The sequence below is a fragment of the Metarhizium brunneum genome, chromosome 3 (genome assembly GCF_013426205.1).
Source record: "Metarhizium brunneum chromosome 3, complete sequence".
NCBI classification, from domain to species: domain Eukaryota; kingdom Fungi; phylum Ascomycota; class Sordariomycetes; order Hypocreales; family Clavicipitaceae; genus Metarhizium; species Metarhizium brunneum.
In genome coordinates, this window is record NC_089424.1 from 2,879,076 (window position 1) to 2,898,666 (window position 19,591).

General features: G+C 52.7%; 5 protein-coding genes across 5 annotated transcripts; 2 read left to right on the forward strand and 3 right to left on the reverse strand.

Moving 5' to 3' along the window:
• Positions 1 to 382: 382 nt before the first annotated feature.
• Positions 383 to 2,625, reverse strand: rec8 (Meiotic recombination protein rec8; the record flags this gene model as incomplete). Its single annotated transcript, XM_014687270.1, has 4 exons — positions 383 to 2,129; positions 2,193 to 2,465; positions 2,519 to 2,555; positions 2,607 to 2,625. The coding sequence occupies 4 exons, from the start codon at positions 2,623 to 2,625 to the stop codon at positions 383 to 385; spliced, it is 2,076 nt and encodes a 691-aa protein (XP_014542756.1).
• A 1,126-nt stretch (positions 2,626 to 3,751) lies between these two features.
• accs (1-aminocyclopropane-1-carboxylate synthase-like protein 1) lies at positions 3,752 to 5,288 on the forward strand (the record flags this gene model as incomplete). Its single annotated transcript, XM_014687269.2, has 5 exons — positions 3,752 to 3,886; positions 3,949 to 3,990; positions 4,052 to 4,454; positions 4,526 to 5,186; positions 5,264 to 5,288. 5 exons carry the CDS (start codon positions 3,752 to 3,754, stop codon positions 5,286 to 5,288), a joined length of 1,266 nt encoding a protein of 421 aa, XP_014542755.2.
• Positions 5,289 to 5,473: 185 nt separating this feature from the next.
• On the reverse strand, positions 5,474 to 6,394 carry ade7 (Phosphoribosylaminoimidazole-succinocarboxamide synthase; the record flags this gene model as incomplete). The annotated part of the gene is made up of 1 exon (XM_014687268.1): positions 5,474 to 6,394. The coding sequence occupies one exon, from the start codon at positions 6,392 to 6,394 to the stop codon at positions 5,474 to 5,476; it is 921 nt and encodes a 306-aa protein (XP_014542754.1).
• A 3,177-nt stretch (positions 6,395 to 9,571) lies between these two features.
• G6M90_00g061150 (uncharacterized protein) lies at positions 9,572 to 12,036 on the forward strand (the record flags this gene model as incomplete). Its single annotated transcript, XM_066130716.1, has 7 exons — positions 9,572 to 9,599; positions 9,669 to 9,751; positions 9,817 to 10,176; positions 10,241 to 10,363; positions 10,435 to 10,850; positions 10,896 to 10,910; positions 10,986 to 12,036. The coding sequence occupies 7 exons, from the start codon at positions 9,572 to 9,574 to the stop codon at positions 12,034 to 12,036; spliced, it is 2,076 nt and encodes a 691-aa protein (XP_065986741.1).
• A 1,206-nt stretch (positions 12,037 to 13,242) lies between these two features.
• On the reverse strand, positions 13,243 to 16,365 carry kap95 (Importin subunit beta-1; the record flags this gene model as incomplete). Its single annotated transcript, XM_014687266.1, has 6 exons — positions 13,243 to 13,426; positions 13,483 to 13,591; positions 13,664 to 13,907; positions 13,973 to 15,952; positions 16,049 to 16,107; positions 16,317 to 16,365. 6 exons carry the CDS (start codon positions 16,363 to 16,365, stop codon positions 13,243 to 13,245), a joined length of 2,625 nt encoding a protein of 874 aa, XP_014542752.1.
• Between the last annotated feature and the right edge of the window lie 3,226 nt (positions 16,366 to 19,591).

Here is a 19,591-nt window from a genome sequence, read left to right on the forward strand (position 1 = left end):
ATGCTCAAAAATGGAAAATCAAACCCCTCATTTTGTCATTCGCATGATGAAATCCCCACCATGATTTGAAAATATTCGCCAATATTGTCCCAGTCCCAGAATCAGGTCAACTTGACCACCCGCCAACTCTGGTGATGATTGACTACATCTCCCATGTAAAAATCAAACTCGAGAGTTAAAGAATAGCGATAATAAAAAGGATCAATCGAATAGAACGGAAGATAAGAACGAGAACAGATAAAAAGCATATCATGAAAATGAAAAAGTAAAAACTTAACGCAAAATCTCGTAGTCTCCGAGAACGTCGGGAATCAGTTGCCGTTTAGATGGACGCGTTGCAGCTCCAATGCGAGTCCTGCAGGCGGCATTCCCAAAACCAGAATCATTCAAGGATGGCGGTAGCCGCGTCCAGAACGTGGCCTGCAAGCCCGACGCGGAGAGCGCCAAAGGGCTGCTTGTCCTGGATGCCGTCCTGCTCAACAGAAATGACGCCCTTGGTCGCGAGGGAAAGCACGTGAAGGAAAGCCTGTGCAGCAATGGCCTTGGTGTGGACATTCGGACTGGCAAGACTGTCGAAATCAATCCAGTATTTCTGCTGGGCGCCGCGGGCTCCGAGGGCCTCGTCCGCCACGACCTGGTTCGCAACGTACGTCAGGAAGCGTTGGCTGGAGGTGTCTAGCCCCTGGGTAGATGGAAGGGTGTCGTCCGCGGCACCGAGGTTGAGCGTCAGGAGGCCCTGGTCAAAGTCCATCGAGGACAGCTGGGAGTCGAAGCCGACAACTCCAAGAGAGCCCTCGATGGGGTCGCTCTGTCTTTCGACGGAGCCGATGAGGCTTCCTCTTGCTCGGCCGTGGAGGGGGCTGGGCGCCGCGACGGACTTCTGAGCACTTCCCGGGGCGCGCGGGGCCGATCCAGGTGCCGCGGATCCCTGGCGGCTCCAGGGCATCAGAGAGGAAGAGTGCTTGTCCTCGAGTGCTGCTCCGGCTTCTAGGCCTAGTTCTGGGGCCGAGTCGTGGCCGAGGTCGAGGCCATCCGCGGGCGCGGCGGCTTCTCCTCGCGCGAACTCATCTTCGTCTATACGCTGTCGTACGTTTCTGATGTTGTCGTTGCCGTGCCCAAATGCTTCAGGTGACTTGCGGCGTCTGCCCTTCTTCGGATTGATATCCTCAATGTCGTCTACGTTAAGCCCCAGGACATGAGCCTTTAGAGCTGTGCCAGCGAATTCATGTGCCAATGGGTGGTTGACACCGAAGTCTCTCTGGAAATTGCCAACTTGTGCTATCCCCTTCAAGTAGAGAAACGCGAGTGCGTTTTGTTTGGCTTTTGCTTGCGTTGTGGCCTTGATTTTGTTGCGGACAGCGAGCATGTTTGTCGCATAGTCCTCGGTCCAACCACGAAACTCGTCTCGTGGGACTCGGAGTTCTTGGTCAAGCATTTCTGGAAACCTCCGGCGATGGGAAGCTCTGTATGGAGCTGCGGCTTTCCCCGTCTCTGTGGTCTCCGTGGTCAGTGTTAGTGCGTCGGTGTTGCGTTCCTCGACGGCCGGGGGTACTGCGAACGGTTCTGCATCTGGCAGTGCGGCTTCACCGAGATCAGGAATGGGCTCTTCCGCCACGTCCTGATTATCTTGATGCATTATATCCTCAAGTCTCGGCGTCGTAATACCGGCCGCGAGGAGAGGGTCGGGACTCGTGCCACGCAAGGGTGGCAGTTCAGGCTCATCGTCAAGTATGCCGATCAAGTTGCCGTCAGCATCAAAATCAAGGCCGACGCCGCAAATTGGATCGAATTCATTGTCTGCAAATGAGGCTAGTTCGGGCATGTTGTCTGGTTCCTGGATGCCCTTATTAAAGGGCGAACTGTAGCGGCCAAGGTCACCAGGAAGTTGGTAGCTTCCGACAGAGTGTGATGAAAGAGGAATATCCAAGCCGATGAAGCTTGAGCGACGACTGGTGGCTGCACTCGCTAGGCTAACGTTGTCAAGTGGTGACATCTGCGAGTATTTGGCGGCCGATTCCTGAGTTGCCGTAAAGCTGAAGAGGGTCTCGGTGTTGAGCAACTTTTCCAACCCTGGAAGCATCGCCATAGGGTCGAAGCTGGGGTCATCTTGGAGCGTGATGTGTTGTCGCCTTTTACTGATTAGATTGACTGTACTCTCTTTCTGGGACATGAGGGATACCAATGGCGCTTACTTGGCCTTTCCTGCATTCTCATCCGTCGCGCTTGTATTCATGGAGCGAAAGAAGGTCATCATATCCGATTGAGTCTTCCCGGCATCCGAAAGAACGTAGTTGCACTGGTGAGAAAACACCCGTGAGACTCCATATAGCAGGTTCCCCTGAAGTCGTAAAGCAAGAGGGGCCCCAGGATCAAGAATCTTCTCGCATGCCCTGGGGATGTCAACATCTTGAAGGGTCTTGCGACTTAACTTCCGCTGGCCAGTTTTGCCAACGGTTGCGACAAGCCTAGGACATCTTAGCAATGCTCTGGGGATAATCATGGCTATGCTAAATGGTACCATATTGTTGCAACACCATATTGGTTGTTACTTAAGACTAGCGACGAGTTAGTAACTAGACATCCAGTGACATACTTGTAAAACGTACTCTCATGACTGAAAAACATGGTCGTCGCTGGACATCACCTTGAGGTATCAGAAGATTCAGGTCAGCCGAGATGGTTGTACCGTATATCTATTCAAGGTAAAGGCTGAATGTTGTGGGATGTTGGAACGATAAATCCACAGCTTTGATCTGCACCAATACTAGGAACTACTAGATGAAGTGATATTTCTGGTTGGGCTGTTGGAAGAAATGGTGGAAATTAAAAAAGTTCTCTGTCTTTGGGGATGGATTAAATGACGCGGTCAGACGCGCCACGGTAGTAGCTGTCTATTGTGACTTTAATATCAGCTGGCAGATTCTTATTGGCAGCTGTCGAGGTAGACGTTTACAGCCGGCAGCTATAATAGAGAATATGTCGATCCTAGATTCACAAACGATGCTTATTGGTCATTGTCATTATTGCGTTGAATAACTGTGCAACACAATACTATTTTGCATCAATTGATACAATGTATTACCTGCCCTTGAAACTCAAGTCAGAGTTCCCTGGTCGACTACGCAAGTGCATGTGTAGAACCCTAACCCTAGACATGGTTGGAAACGGTCAATGGTATAGCTGTCTCCAGAATTAGCATCAGCATCATGATTGCGTATTGGAGTTGAGAAATTTTCGAAATACCTGGTTATAAATTCATTTTCAAATCCGGCAGATTTCTTCACTGCGACGATTCGACATGCCGCTTAGACACGGTCTGCGATGCTGACCACAGTCGAGCCCAAACACCAACCACGGCAAATGTAGCCACCATGCCATCGATCCGGATACAATCCACAATGCCACAGGCTCCCGTCCCACGGTCACGCAAAACACTGCCCTGCGTGTAGCAAGGCAAGAGAACCAAGCCCTTCAATTGACAAGCGTCCCTCCATAAAAATGCTGCTGGTGATCCACAACATGACTCATCAGAACAACCGGTGTACGGAGTACGGGTAGTCGCAAATGTCGGGCACCGATGTGGACTGCACTGCATGTCTTGCGAGGTGTACATACCTGCGCCATGAGCACGTTTCTGCCCACCCTTTCCTCTTCTTCAACTTCGTTTCTTCATGTATGTTAGTCGAGTGCGGTCGATTGCATTAGATGCTTGCCGTATTCTCCTATTTTGGCCACCAGCACCTTTGAAACAATGGAGTCCTATCTTTCCAAACGTTCGGCCGCTTCTCTCGAGAAGCAAAGCTTACCCTGGAGATTTGCACCCTCACAGACGTATGATGCTGAGAAGAACCCGGACGGCCTGATTTCATTCGGAACCGCTGAGAATGTAACAATTCCTTATCAAATAGAATTGCTCTCCCGACGTGAAAATACTAAAATGCTTTATAGAAACTAATCACCAGCAACGTGGAAAGCTTCGTGAATAGTGCCGTATGATTTCATCTTGCATTTTGCGCCCCTATTCGCCTAGACTCACCACCACTGCATGTAGGTGAAATTCGAATCGCAGCAATTCACATATGGCTTCAGTCTTGCGGGCGGAGCCCGCTTTCCAACAGCACTAGCAGTCCATCTCAATGAGTACTTGAGGCCGTACACACCCATCACGGCCGATCACATCAAGGTCACCGGCTCTGCCACCCCGATGCACGAAATCCTCGCCTGGGGGCTGGCCGACCCAGGAGACGGAATCATGACAAGCCGTCCAGTGTACGGACGATTCGAGCTAGACTTTGGCAACAGAGCCGACGTCAGTGTCGTTTACGCCGACACTGACGCAGAAAATGCCTTTGACGAGGACGTTGTCGACAAGTTTGAAGACGCCCTGGTCAAGTCCGAGGCCGCGGGTGTAAAGATCAGAGCCGTCCTCATCGTGAATCCGCATAACCCTCTAGGTACGCTGCCTTTCAACCCATCATCTCACCGACATCATCTGACTTGTCATCTCGTGGGCCCCTTCGAAAAGGGAAATGTTATCCCCGAAACACCCTCGTCGCTCTCATGAAATTCTGCCAACGCCACAACATCCACCTCATAAGTGACGAGATCTACGCCTGCTCAACCTTCGACTCGGGCGAGCCCTCCGCCACCGAATTCACATCCATCCTTGCCATCGACCCCGAGGGCCTCATCGACACCGAACGCCTCCACGTAACCTACGGCTTCAGCAAGGACTTTGGCTCCGCAGGCCTCCGCATCGGCGCCATCATCACTCGTAGCAAGGCCGTCGAAGCAGCCATCCGGGGAGTCATCCGCTTCCACAACCCGGCCGGCCCCAGTCTTGCCATTGGCGCCGCCATGCTGGAGGATCGGAAGTGGTGCCGCGAGTTTGTGGAACTCAACCGGGTCAAGTTAAAGGAGGCGTATGGCGTTGCCACGTCGGGGTTGAAGGACATCGGCGTGCAGTATCTGGCGGGGAGCAACGCCGGCTTCTTCTTGTGGATTGACTTGTCGCCGTATCTGCCGACCGACTTGGACGGCGAGCCGAATGCCGAGTTTGCCCTGGCCAAGAAGCTGATGGCAAATGGAGTGTTTTTGCATCCAAGGGAGGAACATTCACTCAAGCCGGGCTGGTTTCGGATGGTTTATACACAGGATCCCGATATTGTAAAGGAAGGCATCAAGAGGTATTTACGCCCTTTCGCTCTGTTCTGCTGGGCAGACTGGGGTGCCCGTTTGGATAGGGATTGCTGACCGAGCCTAGGATTAAAACGACCATTTCCCAATGAGAAATGTTGACGTGAAAGAAGGCCTGCTTACACAGCATGACTGGAGGTGGGCGTCATCGTGATTCATGTTATAGACTGCAATGGGAGAACAACCATCTAGAAGCAACACATAAAGACTCCAAAAGGTTCCATCTAATTATAATCATTACCCCAACACAGCCCAGTCATTTGACCTGCCAGGATAACTAGTTGTTAGCCGCATCTTCAAACTTGGTGCCCGTCAACAGGTAAAACGCCTCCTTGTACTTCTCTCCCGTAGCAACACAAATATCTTCTGGAAGCGTCACGCCCTCTTTGGCCCTGAGCCCCTCCTTGATCAACCAATTCCTCACAAACTGCTTATCGAAGCTGTCCGGCTCCTTTCCTACCTCATACCCATCCTTTCTCCAGAACCGCGAACTGTCGGGCGTCAACACCTCGTCCACGAGATAAATGTTGCCCTCGGCATCCTTGGCAAACTCGAACTTGGTGTCGGCAATAATAATGCCACGCTCCTCCGCATACGCAGCGGCGGCCTTGTAGATTGTCAAAGCCAGCGCCTCGACCTTGTCGGCAGTCTCCCTGTCGCCAATCTCCTTCCACGCATCGTCGGGGTGGATGTTCTCGTCGTGCGCGCCCGCCTCCGCCTTGGTGCTAGGCGTGTAAATGGCGCTGGGGAATTTCTGAGCAAGCCGCATGCCCTGGGGCATGGCGAGGCCGTGAACGGTCCCCCTGGCCTGGTACTCCTTCCACGCGCTCCCGGTAATATACCCCCTCACGATGGCCTCGATTTTCAACACCTGCAGCTTGCGAACCTGCATGCTGCGGTTCTTGACGACGCTGGCCTCCTCGGCGGGAATGCCCGCGGGAACATCCAGGCTGATGAAGTGTGTGCGGAGGCTGGGGATGCGCTCAGACAGCACGCGGAACCAGTACGCCGACATGAGCGTCAGGATGGCTCCCTTGTTGGGGATGCCGTTGGTCATGACGACGTCAAAGGCGGAGAGACGGTCTGATGCGACGAAGAGCAGGGCATTGGGGTCGGGGAGGCTGAAGAGATCGCGGACTTTGCCGGATGCGATTTTCTGCAGCGACGGCAGCGAGATGGTTGTGAGGGCTGCGGCCATGGTGAGATGTGGCGATGTGCCGCAGATGGACGGGCACTGTCTTGAGGATACGATTACAGAGATTGGCTACAACTGCAGTATTGTTAAAAGTGAAGAGTAGAGAAGGGACCGAAAATCAATTACATGTAATTGGTGTATTTTTGTGCTTACTAGTGAGACTCGTGATGGTCGATGAGTCGTCGGTCGTCGGTCGTCGTGCTGGCCTTGGCGCCCAGCGAGCGAAATTTTTCTCCATCTAATTACTGCGATATGGCTAAGCAGGTCTGGTGGGCGCCACTCCACCATGAAGCTTCAGATGGCGGCAGGGCCAAGATCATTATTACTATTATGTACGTATGTAGGTTCCAACAATCTCGAGCCCACAATGTTTGATTTCGCAATTATAGAAAGGCAGGCGTATCAGTTCTTTGGAACAGCAGGAGGCAAAAAAAAAAAAAAAATCTCAAAAAAAATCAAAGCATAGCCCTACCTACCCTAGGCATCAGACTCTCTCGGTCTGCCGTCAGGACCCGGATCGCACCTGCCGCTCCGTTGTTTAACAGGCCAACAGTCTGGTGGTGTCACACGCCGTCATCATTAGAGAATTTCCCTTGTCCAACTTCGTGGAATTGGCTCTCGAATGCTTTCCTTCTGATGATAACCTCAATCAAACCACCGCCACCAACTCTGTTGCAGCTGTTGATTGGCACGTCAATTTGACTGGTACTCTCGGTACGTCGGGCGGCGGTGGCTGCATCGACTCATCGAGCCTTATGCCGCTGCCGGTGGATGACGAGGTATGTATGGACCTCTCAATTTCTCCGCACCATCTGCCATCTCTCACGATAATAGACCGTCTCTCCATGCTCGAACCAGTCAGTGTTCAGGTTCCGGGCCACACCTGACCACTCAAGCTCCGTCAATTGAGGATTGAGGATTGGGGCGCACACAATGCGTGGGTGGTATGGACAAGGTTGCCCTGGCCAGGACAAAAGCACAACATGATCGACTGAAGTACTAGTAGTAGTGGGTCGTTGTGATCGAGAGGTTCATGGCCCGAAAGCCCTTGTCCACAGGGACGTATCATCACATTACCATCCATCTGGGCTTCAGGTTGATTGGTCCATCTAGGATGATTCCGGGCCTTCAGTTGATACAAGAGCGTCCCCGTCAGTTTCTCCATATTAGGAGGAGATCTGTACGACTCTGTCCACATGGAAAGTGGCTAGTACCCCGTGTTAGCTCTCCGTGGCCTAAAGATTGGAGTTTGAAAGCAGCTAATTTTCTTTCCAACACAGGACGATCGTGCCAGGCGGAGGGTAGCAATGCATGAAAATGGTGGCGTTAGACACTGTCACTCAGAGGGTCCGCGCAACACACAGAGGCTGCCGCCGTGGCTCCGCTGACAAGACGACCAAATGGTCTTGGTTGCCATACAGACATTTACATCAAGCATGAACAGACAGCTTCGGGATTGTGTACGCAAAGTAAGGCAGGGTTATGATGGCGCATCCACGGAGTACTGGCTCAAATGGATAGAGTTGGCCTACTCCGTACACCACTAAGAAGATTGTTTTGTGGGAGCTCTTATAGCATCCTACTTTAGGCAACTTGACGGCTACCAGCAAGTGGCTGGGGCAGACGACAGAGAACAAAGCGGTGGCTGGCCTGCTAACAGCAGCCACTGTAATGGAGTGCTCAGGCTGAACTGAGTAAAGTGGAACATCGATTGATATCAAAATCAAGCTGCGGGAGCGCCAGAGACGTCTCACTGGCTGAGTACTGACAGACCTACTACTACCAGCAAGAGCCACACAAAGGTCGACTACCTGGGGGGTTTGGGGCATAATTTGCTCCCATAATTTTTTTCAACTTTTTTCGCTTTTGCTAACCATGGTGTTATAGCATTCAACTACGGAGCATAGCATTGCATACCCTCTAATACCATAGCGCCTGATAAGCCAAGGGCCCGGTCTGGACAAGTCACTGCTTCCCAAACTGTAAGGAGTGTTTTATACCGGACAGATTGTGGCTGAACGATGCCAGGATGTGACCCCGGACCCAACATGGAATATATTAAACCGCTGGCTCGATGAAGGCTGTCAGACGGGACAATGGCGCCGCAATGCCGGCACATGCCCTTCGATATCATTATCAGCAGTGTGTGTCTGATGGGGCGTCATCAACTGCACATACTAGTACGGAGTGACACAGCAACTATCCCAGACAGGCTAGTGTCGACTGGTACTTCTTTTCGACTGCATCTTGCAGATTGCGCTATTGCGTCCTTGTACTCCATGCAGCAAGCCAAGCGAACTCTGGACACTTTGGACGGCTGTCCTCAGCCTCCGCACTCCAAAACTAGTGGTGAAGAAAAAGCCTGGCCATCCCCGGCGTGGCTAGCCAAGAGTTTCGTCCGATTAAGCCCATACTGATCATCTTCGCCGAGAACCAGCAGAGCAGCACAGCCGCAGCAGGGACGATTCCAATCGAAACCGGAGAAGCTGAAGCTGAAGGATATCACATGATTTTTAGATCATAGAAGAATCTCGGCCCAGCCCTCTTATCTCCGTGCTGCCTGCGACTTGGATCAAGAGCGAGGCTACACCTGGTGACCTGACTTCGGTTATACTAAGCTCAAGGACGAGAATTGATTGATTCTTCGCGGGTGCCGGCTGGGCCAGGCCGACCAGTCTCTAGGCTTGAGACTCCTGGACCCAAGATAGAATCCACACGCGAAATAAAGCGAGGCCACCCCCCGTTGTGTCTGAAGCCAAGACGCCCACTTCTGTACACCACGCTGAGCACTCCGTCTTCTACAAGTATTCCCGCTGGTCCTCCGCTGGATCTCCGGCAAAGGAGATGGACCCTGCTGGGCCTGCCGGGCCTGCCGGGGTGAATCATGCCTATACCTTTGTGATGAGCAACGGGTCTACGTCCGCAGCCTCGAATGCCTCAAATAATTCAGCAGCGCCGGGCTCAGCGGCAAGTCCTTTGAGCGTAGACGGCGGAGCTTCTGTCGCCAGCCAAGGCCAAGCTCCGGCAATCAAACGCCGATCTCCAATCGCATGCCGAAGGTCAGACCGAAACATTATATTTGATTCGTATACCAACAAATATTAACATCAATATGCAGATGTCGCCGGATGAGAAGCAAGTGCATTCACGAGAAGGGCAAGTCTCCGTGCAAGTCCTGTCATGAAGCGGGCATACCTGCGGAGGAATGGTTAGTTACACTTGCGCCGAATGTTCCTCGCCTAATTCCCATCTCTAACACCCCGCTCCCTTTACACAGCATCTTTCCAGTCAGGGGACAACCTGATCTGGATCGTGAGTATCGACACCCTCGCACGAGAGCCGAAAAGACTACGAGAAGTGGTTCGATCAGCTCCAAGCCACGTCGCTGTAATGCAGATGACTCACTTGTAACTCAACAACGGCAGGCTGATAATTGGGAGAATCTCCCCCCTCTCGAGGAGCTCATTGACGGCGTCAATCTTTTCACAAAACAGTACTTTCAACTCGGCTTTATTCCAAAGGAGCAGTATCCGGAGCGTCTGCGTAAGGATTCGCGCTCAACTAGCTTGTTTCTACTCATGGGAATCCTCAGCATTTCAGCTCGACTCAGTCCTGCCTTCAAATTACGATATGGGACCGGTGTGAAAGCTGCCGAGTACTTTATGGAAAGGGCATCGTCGATTGCGTTCGAAGAGGTGTACCAAGAACCTACACTAGAAAGATGCCAAGCCTTTTATTTGTTAAGCATTGCCCAACAAGGCAGTGGTGAGCGCAACAGGAGCTATGTAAGTAATTTGACCATTAGCTGCCCTGATATGCCCCGGTCAGTGCTAACCAGGGTTGCCAAAGATTAATATGGGCATTGCCATCCGAATGGCCATTCTCATGCAGCTCCAGCGAGAGGAAATGTATCATATTTCGAACCCAACACCTGAGCTCATCATACGCGCCGAATCCGCAAGACGAACACTTGTAAGACGTTGGATTTCAGGCAATCTTGCTATTTAACCCTCCCCCGACATGGCAGCTAATTTCTTTGTTAGTGGATGTTACACAGCCAAGACAATTTACATTCAGGGCCCCTGTCTCCCGTGTCGCTGTCCGCAGGTGACATCACGACACTTCTACCCTGCAACGAAGAGGACTTTGCGAATGGACATGAACCAAGATCGCGAGCTGCTTTGGAAGGGACACCGCCCGCGATGGACAACCCGGAGCTAATACGAGATTCCAACCGTTCGCTCTTTGCAACGCTTATGCAGATTCACTCCTGGTGGGGCGTAGTTGGACGACGTGCCGTCAGGTTCAGCAAGAGTCCGCGTCCCTGGGACCCAGCGAGTGAATTCTCGCAAACCGCCGAGAAGCTGAGAGAGTGGGAAGAGAAATTACCTCAGGAACATAGATGGAGCACCTATCTTCTCAAACGGTACAAGGCGGAAAGCCAGGAATTGGCCTATTTGTGCGTGACAATGATGACGCGCTTGTCTAACATCGTTCTTCGTAGACCATATCTGATAGAGTCAGTTGCCCTCCCTACGCCGTATCTGTAACCACCCCCCCAGGCATTCTTTACAAACTTACAACAAGTATACAGCATTATAAAACCCGACAAAAAGGGCCACACGAAATTCTTCACAGACATGTCCAACGAAATCTTCATCAACGTGCGATATCTGTACGAACAAATCGATGCCCAATTCACGAACAGATCTCCGGATGAGAGCGTCGGCGCCCAAATTGCCGCATTTTGTGTATATAGCTGTGGCTTGTTCTCAACCTACCTTTGCAAATACCCCAGCAGTAAGCCCCCGCTCCCTCTCACCTCCCTCCCGTTCTCGATTTACAAATATAACAAGCCAACACCAAACCTACCAGTCTGCCAGGACAAAGCCCTCGTCCGTGACGGACCAATGATGCTCCAAAGAACAATCAACATCCTCAAAGAATGTCGAGAAGTATGGCCCCTAGCAGCACGCTGGGTAGAAGCCCTCGAGAAGTTCTCCCTCGATCCGCAGTCGGCCACGTTTGGCAATGAAGGAAGCATGGACGACGGGAAAGATCCCATCCCTCGCTTTACACGACAATTACCGCCCCTATTCCCCATCACAAAGCCGATTCTACCCCCTGCGCCTCCCCCAACTCTACCCGGACCAAACATCCTCCCACGACCAGGAACCCAGCCTGAACTACCGCCCTCGTCATCCATCGGGTCACCGCACCACCAAAGCGCTATATCTAATCCTGCTCCCAGCCTCCAGTTACCCTCTCCGCCGCAACAACAAACCCAACCACAACTCCATCAATCGCAGGGCTACCCAGGCGCAACCCTTCCAGCACCAGCAACAATCTCCCCACACCCGTATGCAAACCAGCTCCAGCCCCCTCACGCAGCAGTCCAACCAAACTCACACAATATGTACATGCACACCCCGATGGGCCGTCAAAACGCCGACAGCCTAAGCATGCTCATCGAAGCGTTTGACTCAAACAATCCCGGCCCGCCGGCTCCGCATTATGGCGCGGGCAACTTCAACCCGCAACTTGTTCCTGGAACGGATGGTTTCGAGGGCGAATTGCAGTTTTACATTGACGGGGCGACGTCTGCTTGGATGAACAGCAGTGCCTGGCTGGACACGATGCAATGAGAGACGGGTTAGCCATGACCTAGGCGCCAGATGGCATGCTCCACGATATATACCACGTACCAAAGATAAACCGTAGAAACACATACATGGCCTATTGAATTGACAGCCGAGCCTATTTATCTTCAGATCCCACCCGCTTTCGATTAGACATACGCCGTGATACTACAATGGACAGATAATTGCACAGTCATGGAAGAAAAGATTAAGCACATGACAACGAGAGTGGACCAACTATTCTTATTGAACTGTTCGTGTAGCTTGCGTCTCGACAAGCATCACTTGATGCCAAGTCTAATACCACCAGCACACGCTCGCCAAAATACCCATCCAGGCAAATCAAATCATGCGCTCTCTCCGTTTCCACAGCCTTTCCATATCTTTCACCGACACACCCCTATGCAACATCTTCATATTCATCCACAACACACCTCTCTCTGACTGATGATGCTGTAATCCCAGATCCGGCTTTTTGCGTATATGCTCTAGAAGGATCCCATTCACTTGAAGGGCGTCTAGCGCAAATAACATGAGGCAAGAAAAACACAATGGAAGAAACGAAAAAAATATCATATAGAATGTGACAAAAAGCCGATATTTGAGCCCGAGGCGAGGGGAGAAAAAAATAATAAGATAAAATAAAAACTGACCAAAGAGTAGAAACCTGCCGCCTGTACTCCCTGTTCCTCTCTACATGACTTTATAACGTGCCGCCGCTCTCTTTTTTGAGAAAAATTCCATGCGGGGCTTTACATGACTTCTCTATCCCTTCGTTGTAGCTTGAGGTAATTAAACAAAAGATGTGTAGTGGGCAATATGTTGGGGGTTGTGAGGCGGAAAGGGGATTGGGGGGTGAGGGAAATGATAATGGTAGATGCGTGTCTGTAAATTAGAACACGAGGGCATTTGAAGGCATGGGGGGAATCAATATCGTAGTATTGGTGAAGGGGGGGTATTTTGATTACTGAAGTGTCGTGGGGGGTTCTATGTACACGTGAAAGGGTCGTAGGAATCGTGTTGTTGGGTAATGTGTTTGCAGGTGGCGTTTCAGGCATGGCGGTGATGCCGCTGGCACCGTGGCGTGGGCCATTGACCTCTTTCGAAGTCGTGGGGACCAAGGCGGCATCGCAAGAGCATTGAGGGGAGGAGTCTTGACTGTTGGTCCGTGATTCAAAACTCTTCCTGGTCGGTTGTGTCGAATAGAGTGGCTCAAGACATTACGGTTTGAGCGCCTCCAAGCTGACGCTTGACTTGTTCCCGAGCCCAGCGAGCAGTCTCAATGGTTTGCGGCTTGAACTCGCGGTTGGTCTTGGTCTCTTTGATCATGGCCGTCAGCCACTCCTGGCGGAATGCGTCCACCAATTGACCATTGGGGTAAGCCTCAGCAAGATCACTACGACGAGGTTAGCGGGTATCCAGGTACATATTCAAAGGCCTAGTCACACATACCCAATAACGCCCATGCTCGCACGCAACAATCCCTCGCTTCGGATGGTATCGTTGGCAATCTGGCCAAGCAAGTTAAAGATTGCAGGGACGTATTGCTGCAGAGCTTGCGCTGTGAAAGGATTAGCAAACTGACGATGGTAAAGGATGGTAAGCCACAAATTGCCAGGAGCCTGCCACCTACTCTTGCCACTAGACCTCATGGCACCAATGATGCCACCCCAGGCATCCATGATACCTTCACGAAGAGAAATCACGTAGTCAACCATCTCAATGGGACCGTCGGGTGTAGCAGTGACTGTTGAGGCCTGCTCCAGAACCTGAGCCACGACAGACAAATAAGTCTCAAAATGTCCAGTAATGGCACCGGCGATGTCGCCGAAGCATTGGAGGATCGCAGGCTTGAACTGGTTGGAGAGCGCGGTACTCTAACAAAAAAGGGTTAGCCGGATATGTAATAGAATCTGGGCAGGCGGCGAATAGATCTGCATACCCTCAAGTTGTTAAGTAGATAGTTCATGAAGTTGTCGCAGAATGGTTGGCTGCGCTCTCCCATGGAGCGGGTGATATCGCTGACCAGACCAATAGCCATGGAGCAGAGACTGGGCTCTTCCTGGTTTCCTAGAGCATTGTACAGGAAAGGAGCAAACGCATCCATGTACTTGATGAAGTCCTCCTCCATTGTTGTAGAGAGGGCAGAAATTGTTCCGAAAACAGCCTCGGGGACGCTAGACTTGCCTCCGACGCTGTTGAGGATCTGGAGCAAGATCTCCATAATACGATCAGCTTGAGGCGCGATATCCTTATCAAGTCTAATGACAATGGCCTGCAAAACCGTGCACAAGCTGTTTTGCATCTCCTCGAGGGTAATCTTATCCTCTACGCTGACAACCTGAGACTGTAGCGGAACAGTCTCTTGCAGACGCTTGATGATGACATCGGATAGCGAGGCAATGGCCTGCAGACTATCTGAAGCGGAGCTCTGCACAAAGACATTGAGCACCTCGTAGGCGGCGGTGCGCACGTAAGTTTCGGCGTCCTGTCTGGCCGTGACATCGAGCAGTGAGCTGACGGCCTGGTTGAAGTGAGGCGTCACGGGGTTGGAAGCAGCGCCGACATCGCCAGCGAATCGTTCAGCGAGGTTCATGAGAGCCCAGCAGCATGAAGGAGCCATCTTGGCGTTGCTCATGAGGCCCTTGAATAATGACTCGATGAGAGTAGGGAGTTGCTGAACGGGATCGATAGCATCTGCGCACGCATCCGTAACACGTCCCAGAGTGAAGGCTGTGGAGTCCCTGACTTGAAAAGACTGATCATCCATCATGGTGATCAGGATAGGAAGAGCCTGCTTGACGATGGGATCCAGGACCTTCTCATCTGGGCCCTCCATGATGGCGCCGAAAGCCGAGACAGCAGCGTCGCGGAAGTGCCAATCCTCAGAGCGCAGGTTTGCCTCAACAAACTGCAAGACTGGGGTGATGATACTAGCACCAACGGCCTGTGAGTAGAGCTGCAAGCACTGATAGGCAGCGCGGGAGATGTTGTACTCGTCGTCAGTGGCGTCTTCGTCCTGTTTCGTAAGAAGCGACAAAAGCACGGGGACAACTTCGTTGGCAGCAACGCGTGCAAAGTTGTAAAAGTTGCGCATCTGGTCTGAACGCTCAACCTGGGCGTTGTCATACTCGATGTTGATCTCCTCCTCACAGACAGTGCTCCAGAATTCGACAGCAAGCTTGGCAACATCCTCGTCATCCGACTTCATTCCAAGAATAGTCAGGCCAAACAGGGCCTTCTCCATGTAGAAGCGCATATTGTCGTAGTACAGAGCCATGATTCGGTTAAGACAGCCAAAGGCGCCCTGCTGAATACGCGAGTCGTCGGCCTGAGTGGCCTCACAGACAACCTGCATGATGTAGTTTCGCTCTCCCTCATGTTTGAAGTTGCTACTCACAAACTCCAACGAGTCGCCAAGGGCGGTAATAGCGGCCAAGCGAACCTCATTGTTGGCCTCCTCTTTCCTGGCCCCTTGAACGACAGCGGTCAAGATGGCGTTTGAGTGAGAGACTAGAGCAACTCGAAGCTCCGAGTCGGAGCTTTCACAGATATAACCGATGGTGGTTAAAGAGGCCTGCTTCTGGTGATCGGCGCCCTCGGTAACGTTTTTGACCAGAAAGGGCATCAAGTCAGTCCACTGGTTGCGAGGCAGCTCGATGGCAGCAATGGAGGAGATGACTTGGGCAGCAGCATTGCCGGCTTGGGCATTGCTGGACGAAAGAGTTTGCAGGGTGAGTTGCTTTACGCGCGACTTGGTATCCTCGTCTGTCCGTTGTAGCCACTTGGTTTGAAGTTCTTGCAGACGCTGAAAGTCTCGGGCTGTGAAAGCGTTCTTCAGGGCCAAACCGGCGGCGACTCGGATGGGCCCCTCTGCTTGTTCGTTGGCAAGTTCTTGTACCAGGGTCGCCAGGTAGAGCGGCTATATTGAGGCGTAGACTCAGTCAGTACGAGGAGCCAGGGGAGGCATGAAGCTCGACAAGGGGCAAATTAGGGAGGGGGTGATCCGGCAACTTACGAAGTTACTCTCCGCAGCCTGGTTAAGCTGCTGCTCGGCAGCATTTCGTAGGTTCGCGTCTGTGCAAGGAACTATGTCAGCAAGACGCAATCACACCTTGGAATACAACATGTCTAGGCAGATAGCGGCAAAGGGCTACGAAGGCCACGCAAACGCAAAACAAGGACTCGCCGGCCTCTGGGAGCAGAAAAGGGCACCGCTGAGGCAGGCGAGGGGTCGCCAGAATCCAGGGGAATCCAAAAGATGGGCAGTGGAGGTGTGAACCTACCCGGAGACAGCGAGTTGGCGAGCACCTGATTAATCTCTGAGCTCGACATGATTGTAGGTCGCAGAGCGTCTCGTCATGCGGCTTCTTGTGGTGTTGAGAATTGTAGTGATGTTTCAAAGGAAGCCAGAGGCCGGCCACAAGTCGCACGTGTGAGTAGGCAAAGGCGGAGACCCCAAACGCGGCGGGTGGGGGGGTTATTTTTTCTGCCCTCAAGTGGTGGACGTGGATGTGGATGGTCGCCGGTAGATGGTGGATGGCCGCGTGCTGGTATGCAGGCCTGGCAGGTTCGCCTTTTTTTTCTGGTTCCCTTTCTCTTCTCGGTCGAGGTAACGTCAACGACGACAACTGCCAGAGAGCAGGAGGGCAGGCAGGGCGAACCTGACGGTTGCGGCGGGGGGGGGGTCTTCTGGATGGTCCTTGTGGAAATAAACAAGGGCGTAAATCTGGTCGAGTTGCTGGCCGTGCGTTCTGACAGACTCGTTTGTAGCTTTGAATTGTGCCCGTTAAAGACGGAGCAAGGAAAGGGGAAAGAAGAGATGCAATTAAAGGATTGGATGAAGATGGAAGTTGGAAGGACGAGAATCAAAAAGGTCAGAGTTTCGAGGGAAGCCTAACTAGGAGGTACTTGTTACATGTAAACATATGGGAGGAGCTGGCATATGCAGTCAGTCAATGAGGGGAGTCCCGAGCCAGCGCTGCACATGCAGGCACCTGGGACGATTCTTAGTACACAGTACAGGCGTGGTTCAAGCACCCGGGCGCCGCCCAGGGGGTGTCACACCGCTGTAGGAACCCTTCGACCTGATGCGCCCTCGAATGTTCCGAGCAGCCAGGCTGCCCAAGCGGCGGTGTCCAGCGTGCCAGACATCAATGATGGCCACTGGCCGAGCCGGACCATGTGCCTGCCGTCGATCAAGGCAACCGCCAGCCTCACAAGCTCAGTGACGGGGACCCATCGCCATGAATGTGCGTCCACAAGGCGGTCTGCGGCCAACACACACCAGACGTCTCGAGCCCCGACGCCAGAGGCAGCCCCAGGGCCCTTCTGCGGAGAAGCCCTGTGCCACGGGCCCAGACATGGAACCAGCATCGTTCACCATCATCAACAGACGGAACCCTTTGTCAGGGGGAGATTGAGGCGGCTGGCGTCTGAAATGCCTGGCTCGATCCGCGACATGCAATACGAGTCTCTATTGCAACGAGCCACGCATAGCAGCATGGCCGTTGGGGGAAGTTTGCACTAGAAACACGCTGCTGCCGCATTACACTCTGCCTTTTATCGTGTCCACACTTTTCCCCTCCTCCCCAACAATGCAGAAAGTCTGCATCGACATGGGCGCGATATGCAATTCCCACGACCAACCGGCAGTCATTCCCACTTATCCACTGCTCCATACCACCCTCTCATCTCACTCGAACTCGCTGGAGCACCTGCACAGTTGTGCGCTCCCACCATACCAGTATATCCCTTCTCAAGATATGGCAAGTTTCTATGGAGTACGTACACAGCCCTCGACAGGAAGAGCGGGGGTGCGATGCGCACCAACATTGAACCAGCAGCCCCATATCCATGCCTAGTAATCTATCTGGACCAGACTCTGTTTTGGTCGGCCGCCTGTCAAGAATTCACCGCGGCACCAGTCCGAATCGTCGGCCCAACACAGCCCTTCATGGCAAGGCCATGCTGCCAAACCGCCAGCCCGAACCCCGTGCGAGTCATGAATGTCTCACTGTGCAACCTCATCCGACTCCAAAACGGGGCTACGCCAGCCAATGACAGTCGCCATCATGACAAACAAGGTGCGGGAGGATATTTTTTCCCGCCCACTCTCTCCGCCACCAGCAGCGCCCGGTTGCCAGTGCACCACACAAAAAAGACAACCGGCGCCCGTCAGATCCAAAATAGCGCTGCCCATCTCCCCCGTCACTCACGGGCACTGTGTCCCCGTCGCGCGTCATTGTTCCCGCTTGGTGTCTAGCACGCCAGACACCTCGACTAGACAGACAGAAACCACCTGGCAGACGTCGTAGTTTCGGGCAAGTTACCGGCCCAGCTGCAGGTTCCTGCTACATGTACTCTGCCCTAATGCCTGCTGGGCAGTTGCTGCGTGGCAATACACACACATGTAGTTACTCGGTATGTAATTCCGAATCGCATCGAAATCTCTTGTGATGGATTTCCCGACATGCCCATTGCATTATACTGACGCATGAGCCTCCTTGGCGTCAGAGCAGTGTTTTTGTTTACGGGGACTCGTTTTGTTTTTGTAGTTCAGCCGCGCCCACTGCTTCCACGGCAACCGGCGCAAGCAGCACAAATTTTATACTTGGTATTACGACAGTCCCCCTTTTCCCCCCTAAACCAGCCAGGTATTCTGTCATACTACTCCGTAGTTTATTGCCAGCTGAGACAATGAAATGGTCCGCGAACCTGACTCCGCTTGTAATATAAAACTTTTTCTCGCGTGGTCTCAAGGTGCTCATACGAAGGCACAGTGTCAGGTGCAAGGGTCAATACCTACATGGCCAATATAGCTTCTTAGTGTTTGCAGTTGAGAATTGGCATAGCTTGCAAAACAGCTGGTTTCCAATAAGTCAGTGCCGGTTCAAACCAGCCCCTGGATAAAGTCGAGTCTGATCCAAATGCTCCCGTACACACGTCCCAGCGCGTCAACTGCCCGGCCGAAAAGACGGCAGACCAGTCATAGACAGCCCAGTGATGGCACAGAAAACCGTATGTCTCTTCATAAAATAGTCATTGCAGAGTATATATACTTGCCGCACACAAAACCGCCATGGCACCCAGGAAAATATTTACTGCACAGCGCATTGCTACTAGACGGAGCACGCGTCGCACACCAGACAGCAGTCGTTCCACCCGGCGACGACCCCATTCTCTCTTTGTACTCAATGCGTTCTCATGCCCGCACGAGCATCGACCATACATACACACTCCAATGTCCCTCGTGGCGACGGGGCAGACCGAGATGTAGGCATTTCGTATACACGGGCCCCGACCCGAGGCAAATCATCTGCCTACCCACAGCCCCTTCACTCTTGGGACGCCAGCACGACGGACCCGTCACCCGTCAGCGGCACCAGTGCACGCCATCATCTCGTGCAGATTGCGGCCTTGACCCAGCGTGCGTTCCTTAGTCTGGATCGACAACCTCGACGCTCCCCAGCATGAATGAAGGCATTAGCAGCTGAAACGGCACAACGAATGCCCCGTCTTGTCCTCGGCAGCGCAAGCACAGCCCGACACACTCGGACGT